This window comes from Sapajus apella, unplaced genomic scaffold (assembly GCF_009761245.1).
Source record: "Sapajus apella isolate SASKATOON/1434 unplaced genomic scaffold, GSC_monkey_1.0 scaffold37, whole genome shotgun sequence".
In the NCBI taxonomy this organism is placed as follows: domain Eukaryota; kingdom Metazoa; phylum Chordata; class Mammalia; order Primates; family Cebidae; genus Sapajus; species Sapajus apella.
The window spans coordinates 3,193,014-3,208,627 of record NW_022436977.1 but is presented as its reverse complement, the minus strand read 5'-3'; the positions used below and the strand labels follow the sequence as shown (position 1 = coordinate 3,208,627).

Below are 15,614 nucleotides of genomic sequence, written 5' to 3'. Positions count from 1 at the left end.
TTAGGGGGAGGGGCATTTTTTTTTTTTAGAAACAAGTTTTCACCATGTTGCCCAGGCTGGTCTTGAACTCCTGGGCTCAAGCCATCCTCCTGCCTCAGCTTCCCAAAGTGCTGGGATTACAGGTGTGAGACACCATACCCAGCTATATATTTTCATTTCCGTAAGTTCTATTTCATCCATTTGCTTTTCAGGTCTTCCTCATGATTCTGGGTGGACTTACTGCTTGCTCAATTTTATGACTCTTTTTTTCTTTATATTAGATTTCACATGTAACTATGTCTCACAATTCTAATATTTGAAGTCCATGTTCTGTATCTGATAACTCCAAGACCTATAGTCTTCAGGAAATATATCCATTATTCATTATTTCTGACAATTCTCAAATATCTTGAGTTGACTACTTGAATGCTATGATTGACTGAATTCATATTTGCCTGCTTTTCATCTTTGGGAATCCTACAGGCTTAAATTAGAGATGTTTTCCTACAAAAAGTATTTATGTCTGCTTCTGATGAGAGCTGTGGATACAACTAACATAAGACCACTTTATCAGCTTCTGTAATCCCAAAATACTCTTGGATTCTCTTGGAGAATACCAGGATTACTCAAGGTTCTCAGATTTGGCTCTCCATCCTTGCTCATTTATAAACAGAAGACTAGACTGCTTAGTATAGGTGGCGACCACTTCCTCCTTTCTTGGAAAAAACTAAAACAAAACAGATCTCTCATCTGAATGTGGTCACAGACTAGGGAATTATGTAGAATAACTGGGGGCTATGGGCAGCAGGGAAGGATTGATGTCTTTCCTGGCCATAGAAATAGGTAAGAAGCTGCTCACTCACAGAACATTTTGGAATATATGGCAAAGATTAGGCTGTGGGTGTCAGGTAAGTAAACTTTTAAAAAACAATATTGAAAAAAATAAAAATTTTACGATTTTTTTTAAAAAAGCAAAAGTAAAAAGTAAATAAAAATTTTTAACAAACATTATTGGTTCAGGCACAGTGGCTCACACATGTAATACTAATACTTTGCAAGAACCAGGCAGATGAATCGCTTCAGCCCAGGAGTTAGAGACCAGTCTGAGCAACATGGCGAAACCCCGTTTCTACCAAAAATACAAAAATTAGCCAGGCATGGAAGCATGTGCCTGCAGTTCCAGCTACTTAGGAGGCTGAGGTGGGAGAATGGCTTGAGCTCGGGAGGCAGAGGTTGCAGTGAGACACGATTACACCACTGCACTCCAGCTTGGGTGATACAGCAAGACCCTGTCTCAACAAATACATAAGTAAAAATAGAAAACAATATTGCTTTACCATGTGGCAGGACTCAAAATGAGCTCAGCACATCCGTGTGTAATACTAAGGTTTTTTTTTTTTAATACTTTTTGTTTCTCTGAGCTTTACAGATGGACATCATGCCCAAATAACAATTCTGTAGTATCAGCACCACAGTTAATATGTATTCTGACTATACATAAATGACTATTAACAGGATGTTAGCCCCCAAAACACATATATAAGCATGTAAAGCAAATATAACCAAAAATAACTGTAGGAACAAAGAACTTCTGGAGAAAGTTCTGAAGTCTAACGTAGTCATATTTTTACCCGAAATGCAACGATTACTATTTCAACCATAGAAATGATCAAAGTGAGGACTGGATATATTTAGATTTTAATCACCGTCATGTGGATTATGTCACATAATAGAATTGGTCATCTGTGTTTGCAATTCTCGTAAAATTGCTCGTACTTTGAGGGTCTACAGAACATGTCATAACCTAACGAATTGTGATCTTTTCCCCACCTTCTGTAAGATTTCCAATCACAAAAAAAGAAGCAATACAAATTTCAGCAAAACTACATGACAATTACCATTTGATTCTACTAAACTGCAACTATTACCTGTAGAAGTAGTTAGACAGTCAGCTCAATAGGTCCATGAGATTTCCCGTGATTATTTCTAGAAGTACCAACTATGATCACAGGCATGTGGGGACCACTCTGTAATAACATTCTCTAAACCCTCCATCACAATTTACATTTGAAAAACATTTGTTTTTTCTGGTAAAAATATATGTGTGTGTGTTTGTGTGTGTATATATATGTATGTATGCATGTATGTATATATGAGTCATTAAAAACTCTATCAACAACATAATGGTTTACAACCAATGGTTCCAGATGCTCTTCCATAACTCTGGTATGGCATTGGTTCCATATGCTATTCCATAAACTCTGTATCCCAGAACTCAGGAATCCAGATTTTACAGAAATAAAAAGAGCTCTTCAGGAACGGGGGAGAAAAAGGTTGAGGGTGTAATCCCAGCAACTAGGGAGGCTGAGTCAGGAGAATCGCTTGAATTCGGGAGGCAGAGGTTGCAGTGAGCTGAGATTGTGTCACTGTACTCTAGCCTGGGCAACAAGAGTAAAACTCTGTCTCAAAAAAAAAAAAAAAGATTAAGGGTGACTGTTAAAATGAAGTTTGAGTTACCTTAGTATATGTTAATTCAGAAGCAGACTCTCGGGCTCTACAAGAATCTCATAAAGTTATATGATTTCTCATGTAACATCTCAGCCTTCTAAGTTATTATTAAGGATGAGGAACATTCCATTTTTTTAAAGACTACATCACCAGATGGCTCTAAATAGTTGCAAATCAAGTTCGTATATTGAATTGAAAATCACCTATTTATAATTTGACTTATTCTACTTTTATGCCCCGTGTTCACCAAAAACAAAAACGAATGCTTCCATATACATAGTCCTCCAGACAGCTGAAGACAGGCTATTATGAACCCTCATGTTTTCCTCTCTGAATCTACAATTTAACCAGCTATCCTTGGACACAGAATAGAATCTCTTCCTAATCCCGGCTATTATTCTCTAAATGAGCCTAAATTTATCTAAATAGACCCTTCTTAAAGTACTACCTCAGAATTCACTTGAGTAATTCAGATGTTGCCTGAAACATCAGAAAATGACTTCCTTAAAAGCATAGCAAGTTGGATTTACCAGTTTCTCACCAGGTCTCATCCCTCCTGCCCCCACTCCCATCTTTGTGTTAATGCTTTATCTCAAGTTCCATTTTGCTTATTATTCATGACTCTCATGTTGTCACTATGGACATCGGAAGCCATAAATATATATTGTTCTGGCTCTAAAAGTCTGTGAATCCCAATACTAATAACTTGGCAATTCAGTTTAAGGTCTTCTCTTCATAAGGCCAGTTAGCTCAAGGAAATCATTTTTCCCGGGTCTCTTAAGAAATACTCCAACCGCCGGGCGCGGTGGCTCAAGCCTGTAATCCCAGCACTTTGGGAGGCTGAGGCGGGTGGATCACGAGGTCAAGAGATCGAGACCATCCTGGTCAACATGGTGAAACCCCGTCTCTACTAAAACTACAAAAAATTAGCTGGGCATGGTGGCGCGTGCCTGTAATCCCAGCTACTCAGGAGGCTGAGGCAGGAAAATTGCCTGAACCCAGGAGGCGGAGGTTGCGGTGAGCCAAGATCGCGCCATTGCACTCCAGCCTGGGTAACAAGAGCGAAACTCCGTCTCAAAAAAAAAAAAAAAAGAAAGAAATACTCCAACCCCCGAAAAGGCCGTTCTTTCTGATATCAGGAGCCATGGTCCAGAAACACAAATCCAATAGAATTTCAGCTATTTACCTCCCAGATCATCCCCTCCCTGAAGTTCTACCTAGAGCAGGAAAAAAGTAACGAAAACACTACCTGCAGTCACGAATCCTCATTTCTTGTCCAAGATTTCATATTCCGTTCAAGATACCTCCCAAAGAGGAAGTGACCAGGGAGAGCACACCGGGGCTACAGGGACTGATAAGATTCTATTTCGTAAGTTTGGTGTTGGGCATACGGACATATGATTTCACGTTTTAAAAAAGAAAGATACCTTCCAGGGTTTTTTGTGTTTTGTTTTTTTGGTTTTGGTCAGGGTGTTTCATTCATTCCCCAATATGAATCAGCAAAGATGCACCCACTAACAACTTCAGTCAATACACACCAAATTCACACTTTAGAAAGACAACCCAAATGACAATCACAACAGTTTCTATGATAACAAAAGTGAGAACAAATACTGATATTTGGGTCATTTCAGGAAAGTTGCATCATAAGATATAACCCCAAGCAAAAATATACACACAAAAAAGTTAGGTAAGAAGTTTTTAGAAAATTACTACCATCCTTTTTGTAAGTACAAAGGAAGTATTCTTTTATGTCTTTGTTTTTTCCATCAAAATACATCCATAGATTTTTAAACCATTATATTTTATCCAGATTCCATATTAAATCATTAATGTTTTTTCTAGATTCCATCGCTATTCTTTTGTAACCTTTAGTTTTAGGATCTTAAAAATACTTTATTAAACATAACACACAAATTCAGAAAAGCGCATAAAATATAGAGGTACACTTACAAGTTATTGTAAATTATGTGTCCATGTAACCACCAACCTGGTCAAGAAATACATTACAGCCAGTATCCAAGAAGCCCACAGATGTACCTTCAGTTCACACCTTCCTACCTCTCACCTACACGGAGTCCTTATCCTAACCTGTATGGTAATCACCTTTGCTCTTGATAGTTGTACTGCCCAAGTATTTATGTATTTATGAATACATAAATAAGTATTTCTCAGTTTTCTTTTCACGTTTGCACCACTGAGAAGCCTTTTTAGTTTTCTTCCTAATTCTGTCCCACGCCCCATGGAACTGTAACACCACAGATCTATTGTGTATCTGCGTGTGTTCTGTGGCCCTTTGGAGGGCAGAAGACCATTACAACACCTAAGATGTTTTTCACTCTAAGGACCAGTCTGCACTCCTCTGCAGGCAATATTGCCTCCACTGAGAATGCATGCCCTAACCAACATTCGTTTTACCTATTTCTGATATATATGTAAAGGGAATTGCACAAAATAGGTTTTGGGGTCTGGTCTCTTTTGCTTAACATTGTGTTCAAGATTCACCCATCTTGTCCCACATAGCTGTAAGTCATTTTACCAATACCACAATTCTCCATTTTATTGGAATGAACATTTAGGTTATTTTCTGTTTGGGGCTATTATAAATGATGCTGTGTCTCCTGATGTCTAAGTACTCGTTTCTTGTGGAGTATATATCTACGAGATTCCTGAACCACAGGGCATGAGTCTCTTCTACTTTACCAAATTGTTTTCCAAAGTACTGCACAAATACACACCCCCATCAGAAGTATATAGGGTCCTGTAACTATTTCCTTACCCTAAAAGAGAAGTTAAGTAAAATATATGCTTTCTTTTTCTTTTTAAGATCTGAAGATCAATGTGCAAAGGACTATAAGGGTCAACCCTAAGAATTACAAAACAAAAAACAGTTCAAATGAAAAGAGAATTTTTTTTCTTTTTTCTTTTTTTATTAAATTCAAAAATGAACTAGTCTAAGAGCTAAAATAGAGCACCTAGGGTCAGTTCCAGAAAGAGAAGGTCTAAAGCTGTTCTACATCCCCGGGAAAAACTGAGGTCACGTATAGCTTCCAGCTCCTTTAGAACAAATGTCCAAAAGAGATGATAATACCCTAAGTCTAATCTTTTCTCCCATTCTTTGAGGAAGTTAATGATGTTACTTCAGAAATAATTTGACTTACAGGCAGATTATGGGATTTTATCCAGCAAGGTTTAAGCTATGCCATCTTCTCTGTAGAGGATATGTCTCTAGGATCTCCTTGGAGCTTTATCAGAGCTGGCTCTAGGCCTGTTTAAGAGATGAGAATATTTGTTTTCTAGCTTCCCCACCTCCAGTGTTGACGCTGCCTCATTCTTCATAGCCCTCTTTCAGGTGCTCAGAGTCCTCACGTTCCATCTCACCGTCCCCTGTCAAAATCAACTGTCATCCCCCCTTAGGGAAGAGACCAGATAACAAAAATGAAAAAGACCCTCAATTCCCCCACCTCTTTCCTCTCCCCCTTTGCAAGCTGTTTCCCATGGGAGAGTTCAATGGCCAAGAATCTGGCCTAAGGTATACAGGAATCTGTGCTTCTCCCTGGTTCAGAATAGAGGTAACTGGTGTCACTTCTCAAATCCCTGACCATGGGTGGACCTTCTGTGGCCTCATTCTCTCTGCAGGAGAGAAATCTCTAGGTTTACACAGAATCTTTCCTTAGGGACTTCCCTTGATCCTTTTATGAAATAAGTAAGCTTGTTCTTTTCATCCACCTCCCTACGAGGAGCTGCCTTCCATGGGTTTCACTCTCTGCTAGCAAGTGCTCTACAGTATTCTGTCTCTGTTCACTTCTCCCTCAGAAAATAAGCTCTCAGCTGTCCTCTGACAAAAGGCCAGAATAACTCACACTAAAGTAAAAATGGAATGTAGCTTCCCATTTTATCTATCCAAGCTATTGTACAAGTGATGGATTCAGTGATTTTAAGGGTTGACACTTGAACTTGTTCCACTTGCTTGCAGCTGGTGAGAAATACTATAGAAAGGGTCATTGGTACCACTTCTGAAATCGAACTTATAGATAGACTTTCTATTTGTCTCACTGCCTGTTTTAGAATCCTTTTGTGAAATAAATAAAATGTGTTCCCTTGTTCTCGTATCTCCCCTTTTAGCACTATTCTCTAAGATTTTGGCAGATGTTCTGTCTCCTCCACACAATTTCTTTTTTTTTTTTTTTTTTTTGAGACAAGGTCTTGCTTTGTTACCTAGGCTGGACTGCAGTGGTGTGATCATGGCTCACTGTAGCCTTGACCTCTTGGGCTCAAGCAATCCTTTCACCTCAGCATCCCAAGTAGCTGGGATCACAGGCGTGTACCAACACACCTGTCTAATTTTTTATTTTTTTGTAGAGATGTCCATGCTGGTCTCAAATTCCTGGCTCAAGCAATCTTCCCACCCTGGCTTCCCAAAGTGCTGGGATTACACGTATGAGCCACCGCAGCTGGCCTTTCTCCACACTTTTAAAAACATCTCTTCTTTGTCCTTGGGGAAAAAAAGACTACATAATTCAAAATAGGATATAAAGGATTAATTTTTTTTTTTTGAAACAATGGCAGTTCTTGGAAGCAAAATAATAAAGTTGTAATGATTACATGTTAGGCAGCATTGCCTGGAGATAACTGCTAGGAAATGGCAATGGTGAGGAGGGCTATAAGTCATTAGCCTTTGTAGAATTTGCCCTGGTGATGATAATTCATCCTGAGTCATAACCAGTCTGTTCTGGGAACTGCCTGAAGGTCTTAAAGAAAGAGAGCCCAGAAAATAGCTACAGCTTTGTATTCTTTTGGTTTGTTTCATAAGCCTCTTACTGATATTGCTCTTCAAAAAAAATTTTATAAGACCTTAAAGAGATCAGTGTTTGAAAAAGGTTGGCCCTCAGTTATTCTTTTCAGAAGGATCCTGAGACAAAACTGTAAGCTGATGGCATAGTGGACAGCAAAACTGCAAGCTGATAGCATGGCTGATAAAGAGCTAGACTGGGACCAAGAAGGTCTGTTTCAGTTCTGGTTCTTTTCAAAATAAGTGAAATAATCCCCTGAACCTTTTTTTTTTTTTTTTTTTTTTTTTGAGGCAGAGTCTCACTCTGTCACTGGTGCAAACTCACTGCAACCTCTGCCTCCCAGGTGCAAGCCATTCTCCTGCCTCAGCCTCCTGAGTAGCTGGGACTACAGGCATGTGCCACCACCCCCGGCTAATTTTTGTATTTTTAGCAGAGACGGGGTTTCACCATGTTGGCCAGGATGATCTTGATCTCCTGACCTCGTGATCCACCCGCCTTAGCCTCCCACAGTGCTGGGATTACAGGCGTGAGCCACTGCGCCTGGCTGTCCCCTGAACTTCTTAATCCTCTATTTCCTCTGGACAAAATTTTGAAATGCTACCCACCAGCCACACAGTTTGGGGAGGAAAATATTAAAAGCCCATTGTCACCAAAAAAGGTTCGAGCAAGGACAAGAAAATACGGAAAAAAAAGAGGAGGGCTGTCCCTGCGGTAGAGAGCATGATAGACGTCAGCCAGGGGGCCACCCACACCCGGTATCCCAGGTTGTCTCCATCTCCAGGGTTAGAGCAATCCTGTCCTGGCCAGAGGAGGGTTTGGGGTATGTCCCAAGATAGGCTTGTCACACAATAATAGTGGAAGACTTTAACACCCCACTGAATATATTAGACAGATCACCAAGGCAAAAAATTAACAAAGATAATTAGGACCTGAACTCAGCACTGAATCAAATGGACCTGATAGATACCTGCAGAACTGTCTACCCCAAAACAATAGAATATACATTCTTCTCATGACCACATGGCACATACTCTAAAATTGATCACATGATTGAAAGTAAAATACTCCTCAGCAAATGCAAAAGGACTGAAATCATAACAGTCTCTCAGACTACAACACAATCAAATTAGAAATCAAAACTAGGAAATTCTCTCAAAAACATACAATTACATGGAAATTGAATAACCTGCTCCTGAATGACTTTGGGGTAAATAATGAAATAAAGGCAGAAATCAAGAAGTTGTTTGAAACTAATGAGAACAAAGATACAATGTATCAGAATCTCTGGGACACAGCTAAGGCAGTGTTAAGAGGGAAATTTGTAGTACTAAATGCTCACATCAAAAAGTTAGAAAGGCTGGGCACAGTGACTTATGCCTGTAATCCCATCATTTTGGGAGGCTGAGGCGGGTGGATCACCTGAGGTCAGGAGTTTGAGACCAGCCTGGCCAACATGGAACCTCAACTCTACTAAAAATACAAAAATTAGCTGGGCATTGTGACGGGGCCTGTAATTCCAGCTACTAGGGAGGCAGAGGCAAGAGAATCGTTCAAACCCAGGAGACAAAGGTTGCAGTGAGCCGAGATAGGGCCCATTGAACTCCAGCCTGGGCAACAAGGGCAAAACTCCATCTCTAAAAAAAAAAAAAGGTTAGAAAAATCTCAAGTTAACAACATCACAACTAAAAGAACTAGAGAACCAAGAGCAAACAAAACTCAAAACTAGCAGAAGACAAGAAATAACCAAAATCAGAGCTGAAATGAAGGAGACAGAGACATGAAAAACCACTCAAAAGATCAATGAATCCAAGAGCTGTTTTTTGGAAAAAAAATAATAAAATAGACTGCAAGCTAGACTAATCAAGAAGAAAAGAGAGAAGAGTCAAATAAACACAATCAGAAATGACAAGGGAGATATTACCACTGACTCCGTAGAAATACAAACAGCCATCAGAGAATATTATGAACACCTCTATGCATATAAGACAGAAAATCTAGAAGAAACTGATAAATTCCTGGACATATACACCCTCCCAAGACTGAACCAGGAAGAAATTGAATCCCTGAACATACCGATAATGAGCTCTGAAATTGAGGCAGTAATAAATAGCCTACCAAACAAAAAAAAAAAAAAAAGAAAGAAAGAAAAAAAGAAGAAGGCCCAGCACCAGACAGATTCACAGCCAAATTCTATCAGATGTATGAAGAAGAGCTGGTACCATTCCTACTGAAACTGTTCCCAAAAATTGAGGAACTCATACTATGAGGCCAGCATCACCCTGCTACCGTAACCTGGCAGAGACACAACAAAAAAAGAAAACTTGTGGCCAATATCCTTGATGACCATCAATGCAAAAATCCTCAATAGAATACTGACAACCCGAATCCAGTAGCACCACCATCAAGTAGGCTTTACCCTGGGATCCAAAGTTGGTTCAATATCTGCAAAACAATCAATGTGATTCATCACATAAACAGAACTAAAGACAAAATCCACATGATTATCTCAATAGATGCAGAAAAGGCTTTTTTCTTAATTTCAGGATCTGCTGAAATTAGATGCAGAAAAGGCTTTTGATAAAATTCAACGCTTCATGTTAAAAACTCTCAATAAACTAAGTATTTTAGGAATATACCTCAAAATAATAAGAGCCATGTATGACACACCCATAGCCAACATCATACTGAACAGGCAAAAGCTGGAAATGTTGAAAGTCGACACAAGACAAGGATGCCTTTTCTCACTACTCGTCAGCATAGTTTTGGAAATCCTGACCAGGGCAATCAGGCAAGAAAAATACATAAAGGGCATCCAAACAAGAAGAGAAGAAGTCAGACTATCCCCGTTTGCAGATGACATGATCCTATATCTAGAAAACCCCTTAGTTTCAGCCCCATAGCTATTCAGGCCAATAAACAACTTTAGCAAAGTCTCAGGATACAAAATTAATGTTCAAAAATCACTAACATTCCTATATACCAACAACAGCCAAGCTGAGAGCCAATTCAGGAACACAATCCCATTCATGATTGCCACCAAAGACATAAATAAAAATAAAATCCCATTCACAATTTCCACACACACAAAAAAAATAAAAACGTACCAGTCGGCCGGGAGCGGTGGCTCAAGCCTGTAATCCCAGCACTTTGGGAGGCTGAGGCGGGTGGATCATGAGGTCAGGAGATCGAGACCATCCTGGTCAACATGGTGAAACCCCGTCTCTACTAAAAATACAAAAAAAAACGTTAGCTGGGCATGGTGGCGCGTGCCTGTAATCCCAGCTACTGAGGAGGTTGAGGCAGGAGAATTGCCTGAACCAAGGAGGCGGAGGTTGCAGTGAGCCAAGATCGTGCCATTGCACTCCAGCCTGGGTAACAAGGGTGAAACTCTGTCTCAAAAAACAAACAAACAAACAAACAAAAAAATGTACCGGTCATTAATGACTTATTCATTCATGAATGGCAATCCCATTCATGATTGCCACCAAAAACATAAAATAAAAATAAAATCCCATTCACAATTTCCACCAAAAAATAAAAATAAATAAACATGCTGGCCATTAATGACTTATTCCCAAACAATGGCTTCCATTTTAATAGCTTAGATACTTATAACCAGAGAGGTGAAAGATCTCTGTAAGATGAACTACAAACGCTGCTCAAAGAAATCAGAGATGACACAAGCAAATTGAAAACATTCTATGTTCATGGATGGATCAGTATCATTATCATTGTCAACATCATTAAAATGATCATATGGCCCAAAGCAATTTCTAGATTCAATGCTATTCCTGTTAAACTGCCACTGACATTCTTCACAGAACTAGAAAAAACTATTTTAAAATTCACATGGAGCCAAAAAAGGGCCAGAATAGTGAAGGCAATCTTAAGCAAAAAGAACAAAGCTGGAGGCATTAGACTACCCAACTTCGAACTACGCTACAGGGCTACAGTAACCGAAACATCATGGTACTGGTACAAAAACAGACAGACCAGTAAAGCAGAATAGAGAACCCAGAAATAAGCCCACACACCTACAACTATCTGATCTTCAACAAATCTGAGAAAAATGAGCAATGGGGACAGGATACCCTATTCAATAAATGGTGCTGGGATAACTGCCTAGCTATATGCAGAAAACTGAAACTGGACCCCTTCTTATACCATGTACAAAAATTAAGTCGAGATGGATTAAAGACTTAAATGTAAAACCCAAAAGTATAAAACTCTGGAAGACAACCTAGGCAATACCATTCGGGACATAGGAATGGTCAAAGATTTCATGAGGAAGACACCAAAAGCAATTACAACAAAAGCAAAAATTGACAAATGGGATCTAATAGAAGAGCTTCTGCACAGCAAAGGAAACTATCATCGGAGTGAACAGACAACTTCCAGAATGGGAAAAATTTTTTGCAAACTATGCATCTGACAAAGGTCTTACATCCAGCATCTGTAAGGAACTTGAATTTACAAGAAAAAACCCCATTAAACAGTGGGCAAAGGACATAAACAGACACTTTTCAAAAAAAAGATATATATGTGGCCATCAATCATACGAAAAAAATGTTCAACATCACTATCAGAGAAACGCAAATTAAAACCACAATAAGATACAATGTCACATCAGTCAGAATGGCTATTATTAAAAAGTCAAAAAATAGGAGATGCTGCAGAGGTTGTGAAGAAAAAGGAACACTTATACCCGGTTGGTGGGAGTGTAAATTAGTTCATCCATTGTGGAAGACAGTGTGGTAATGTCTCAAAGACCTAACACAGAACTGCCATTCAACCCAGCAATCCCATTGCTGGGAATATAACCCCCAGAGTAAAAATCGTTCTATTATAAAGACACATGCATCCATATGTTCACTGCAGCACTATTCACAATAGCAAAGACATGGAATCAACCTAAATGCCCATCAATGGTAGACTGGATAAAGAAAATGTGGTACACTTACACCGTGGGATACTATGTGGCCACACACAAAAAAATGAGATCATGTCCCTTGCAGGAACATGGATGCAGCTGGAGGCCATTATTTTCAGCAAAGCAACACGGGAACAGAAAACCAAGCAGTTCAGGCCCGCCTAAGTGCGAGCTGAACAGTGAAAACACATGGACACAGGGAAGGTAACAACACACACAGGAGCCTATTGGGGAGTGAAGGGTGAGAGGAGCGAGAGGATAAGACAAAGCAACTAATAGCTGAGCCGCCCACTGCCGGGAGGGAGCTCCAAGGCTGCTTCTGCGCACCGCCCAGTGTCTGGCGGAGTCCAGAGAGCCGTGGGGCCTCGTCCCAGGAGCCACTGCTGCACCTCGAGGCCTGTCAGGGCTTGGGGACTGCCGGAGGAGGCGGCAGCAGCGGGACCCCCACAGGGCGCCTGAGACTGGGGAACTGCCTCTGGCTTCACGATGCCAGTGTGGACAGAATAGCTTCTGAGGCTTATCCCCACCCACCACTCCCGAGAAGCTGAGCGGAAACCAGAGCACCTCCAGCCGGAGAGGCGTGTCCCGCCTCCCCACCCCGGTCCTGCGGGAACCACGTGGTTTATCCGTGACGGCTGCGGCATCGCCTGTGCCAGCCTTACCTGTGCGGAGTGTGTGGTCCTCTTTGTCATGCTGATTCCATCTCGACACCGCGTGTACAGCATCATCCACGGAACTGTGTGCAACCTGCCGGCCTCCTTGGCCCCGGCCTCCCACTGCTGGGCCATGAGGGACCCGGGGGCGGTGCCCAAAGGAAATGCCGCTAAAGAATTCATGGGCGCTTCCCGCTGAAGCCGCGGCAGGTGGTGTACACGTGTGCCAAATGCCGCAGCATTCGGCCTCACCGGGCCCACCACTGCAGCGTCTGTAAGCGGTGCACTCCCAAGACGGAACACCACTGTCCCTGGGTCAACAGCGGCGTCTGCGAGAACAACCAGAACCCTCGTCCTCTTGGCAACCTCCAGGTAGCGCTCATTTCCCTGCACATGCGCATCATGGTGGGATTCTACTTCCTGCATTGCTGTGAAGAAGGCTGTACGGAGCGCAGCCCCTTCTCTGCGCCCACCACGGCGATTCTCCTCACCCCGCCACGCGGTGCGGGCCTGCTCTTCCTCAGTCACACATCAGTGACGTTTGCGACCCAGGTGGACTCCATCTGCCCAGATGAGACGGGAATACAACTGAAAAAGGAAGAGAGAAGATGGATTAAAAAAAAAAAAAAAGAGGATGAACATTTTTTTTCATCCATTTTTTTCATCCAGAACAGCCAGGCCAACATGGTGAAACTTGTCTTTACTAAAGATACCGTCTTTACCAAAAATACACAAATTAGCCGGGTGTGGTGGGAGGCAGCCAACGCTTCTCTCTAGGCTGGGCCAGCCCCTTTGCCGCCACACAAGGGAAGGCAGACCCGCACCATAGGTGGTCTGAAGGACCCGGACCAGCATGGCCACTCAGACGCAAGCCACACCACAGCACTACCGTCCCATCCATTCTCATGAATGTTTAAATCGAAAAAACAAAACAACTACTCAAAAACGTTTTTATGTCTGACGTAAAATGGCTGAGCATTGCAGAACGAAAAAAAAAAGTCCCCACATTTTTTCTTTGTAAATCATCCTTTTGATTATTTTGGTGACCAAAGCTGCCATCTTTTCCTTTTAAAATCACTGCTTTGCTGGGCGCGGTGGCTCACGCCTGTAATCCCAGCACTTTGGGAGGCCGAGGCGGGCGGATCACGAGGTCAAGAGATTGAGAGGCTCTTGGCCAACATGGTGAAACCCTGTCTCTACTAAAAATACAAAAATTAGCGGGGCGTGGTGGCGCGCGCCTGTAGTCCCAGCTACTCGGGAGGCTGAGGCAGGAGAATTGCTTGAATCGGGGACGCAGAGGTTGCAGTGAGCCGAGATCTCGCAACCCACTCCAGCCCGGCTCCTAGAGCAAGACGTTGTCTCAAAAAAATAAAATAAAATAAAAAATCACTGCTAGGCCAGGCGCGCTGGCTCACGCCTGTAATCCCAGTACTTTGGGAGGCCGAGGCGGGTGGCTCATAAAGTCAGGAGTTCAAGATCACCCTGGCCATGATGTGAAATCCCATCTCTACTAAAAATACAAAAATTAGCCGGACGTGGTGGCGGACACCTGTAATCCCAGCTACTCAGGAGGCTGAGGCAGGAGAATCACTTGAATGGGGAGGTGGAGGTTACAATGTTGTAACCGAGCAAGTGCAAAATCACTACTGAGACAAAGACTAGGCCAAATTACAGGGTCTTTATTGCCGGCAGCCACGTAGGAGTGGCGTCTCTCCAACACGAGACACCTAAAGGAGGGTGTCAGGACCTTTTATGCCCGTAAACCACCTCCGGGGGCGGGGTGGATGGGGACGAGGGGTTTTGGACATTCCGATTGTTACTTAAGTGGTTCACAGAAGTCAAGATATGCGTTACTTTGCACATTGTCTGGGGAGGGTGGAAACCAGAGACCTTAGTTACTACAAGTCTTAAAATGGCACAGGGGCCAAGATGGCGTTGGTTTGAACTGCTTCCCTGTCACGTTAGGGCTACAGAGAGCAGTTTCAATGGAAAGCGGAGGTATGGTCGAGGTATGCAGTTTACGGGGCAATTACCATGTCACAGCAGTGAGCCAAGATCGTGCCACTGCACTCCAGCCTGGGGGACAGAGCAAGACTCTGTCTCAAAAAAACAAAAAAATCACTTCTCTGGCCTCTGGTTTCTCTCTCACCTCAGGTGAAGTAAATTAACAAGTATTTAAACACCTGTGTGAGTTTGGTATCACACAGAAACTCCTCCCTGGGAGGCTAGGCGGGGCTTTCCCAGCCAGACTAATGGCTTTTTAATTTCTCTGTTTTCAAGACTTGTAGTGCATCAGCTTAAAGGGAGAGCCAGCCAGTAGAGGGAAGGGGTCCCACCTAGAAGGGGCCTGTAAACATCAAAGAAACATGAAGAGAGATTTTTCTAGAAACTTCCTCAAGGATGCTCTTCTTGACGTCCCCAGACCAGCAGCATCAACATCAGCACCACCTGAGAAGTTGTTAGTAATGCACATTCTCAGCCGGGTGCAGTAGCTCACGCCTGTAATTCCAGCGCTTTGGGAGGCTGAGGCAGGAGGATCACTTGAGGTCAGGAGTTCAAAACCAGCCTGGCCAACATAGTGAGCCAGGCATGGTGGCAGGAGCCTATAATTCCAGCTACTCTATAAGTTAAGGCAAAAAGAAGTGCTTGAACTAGGGAGGCAGAGGTTGCAGTGAGTCAAGTTGTGCCACTGCACTCCAGTCTGAGCAACAGAGCAAGACTGTCTCAAAAAAAAAAAAAAAAAAAAAAAAA

At 42.2% G+C, this 15,614-nt stretch overlaps 1 protein-coding gene across 1 annotated transcript in view; it reads left to right on the top strand.

The window, feature by feature from the left end:
- The first annotated feature begins 776 nt into the window (after nucleotides 1-776).
- The window catches only part of LOC116564585 (palmitoyltransferase ZDHHC3-like), a 35,556-nt gene continuing 20,718 nt past the window's right edge, over nucleotides 777-15,614 (top strand). Inside the window, 4 exon segments of the mRNA XM_032297870.1 lie at nucleotides 777-887; nucleotides 12,718-13,045; nucleotides 13,048-13,550; nucleotides 14,785-14,872. Of these exon segments, the coding sequence (XP_032153761.1) occupies nucleotides 777-887; nucleotides 12,718-13,045; nucleotides 13,048-13,550; nucleotides 14,785-14,872 (1,030 nt within the window).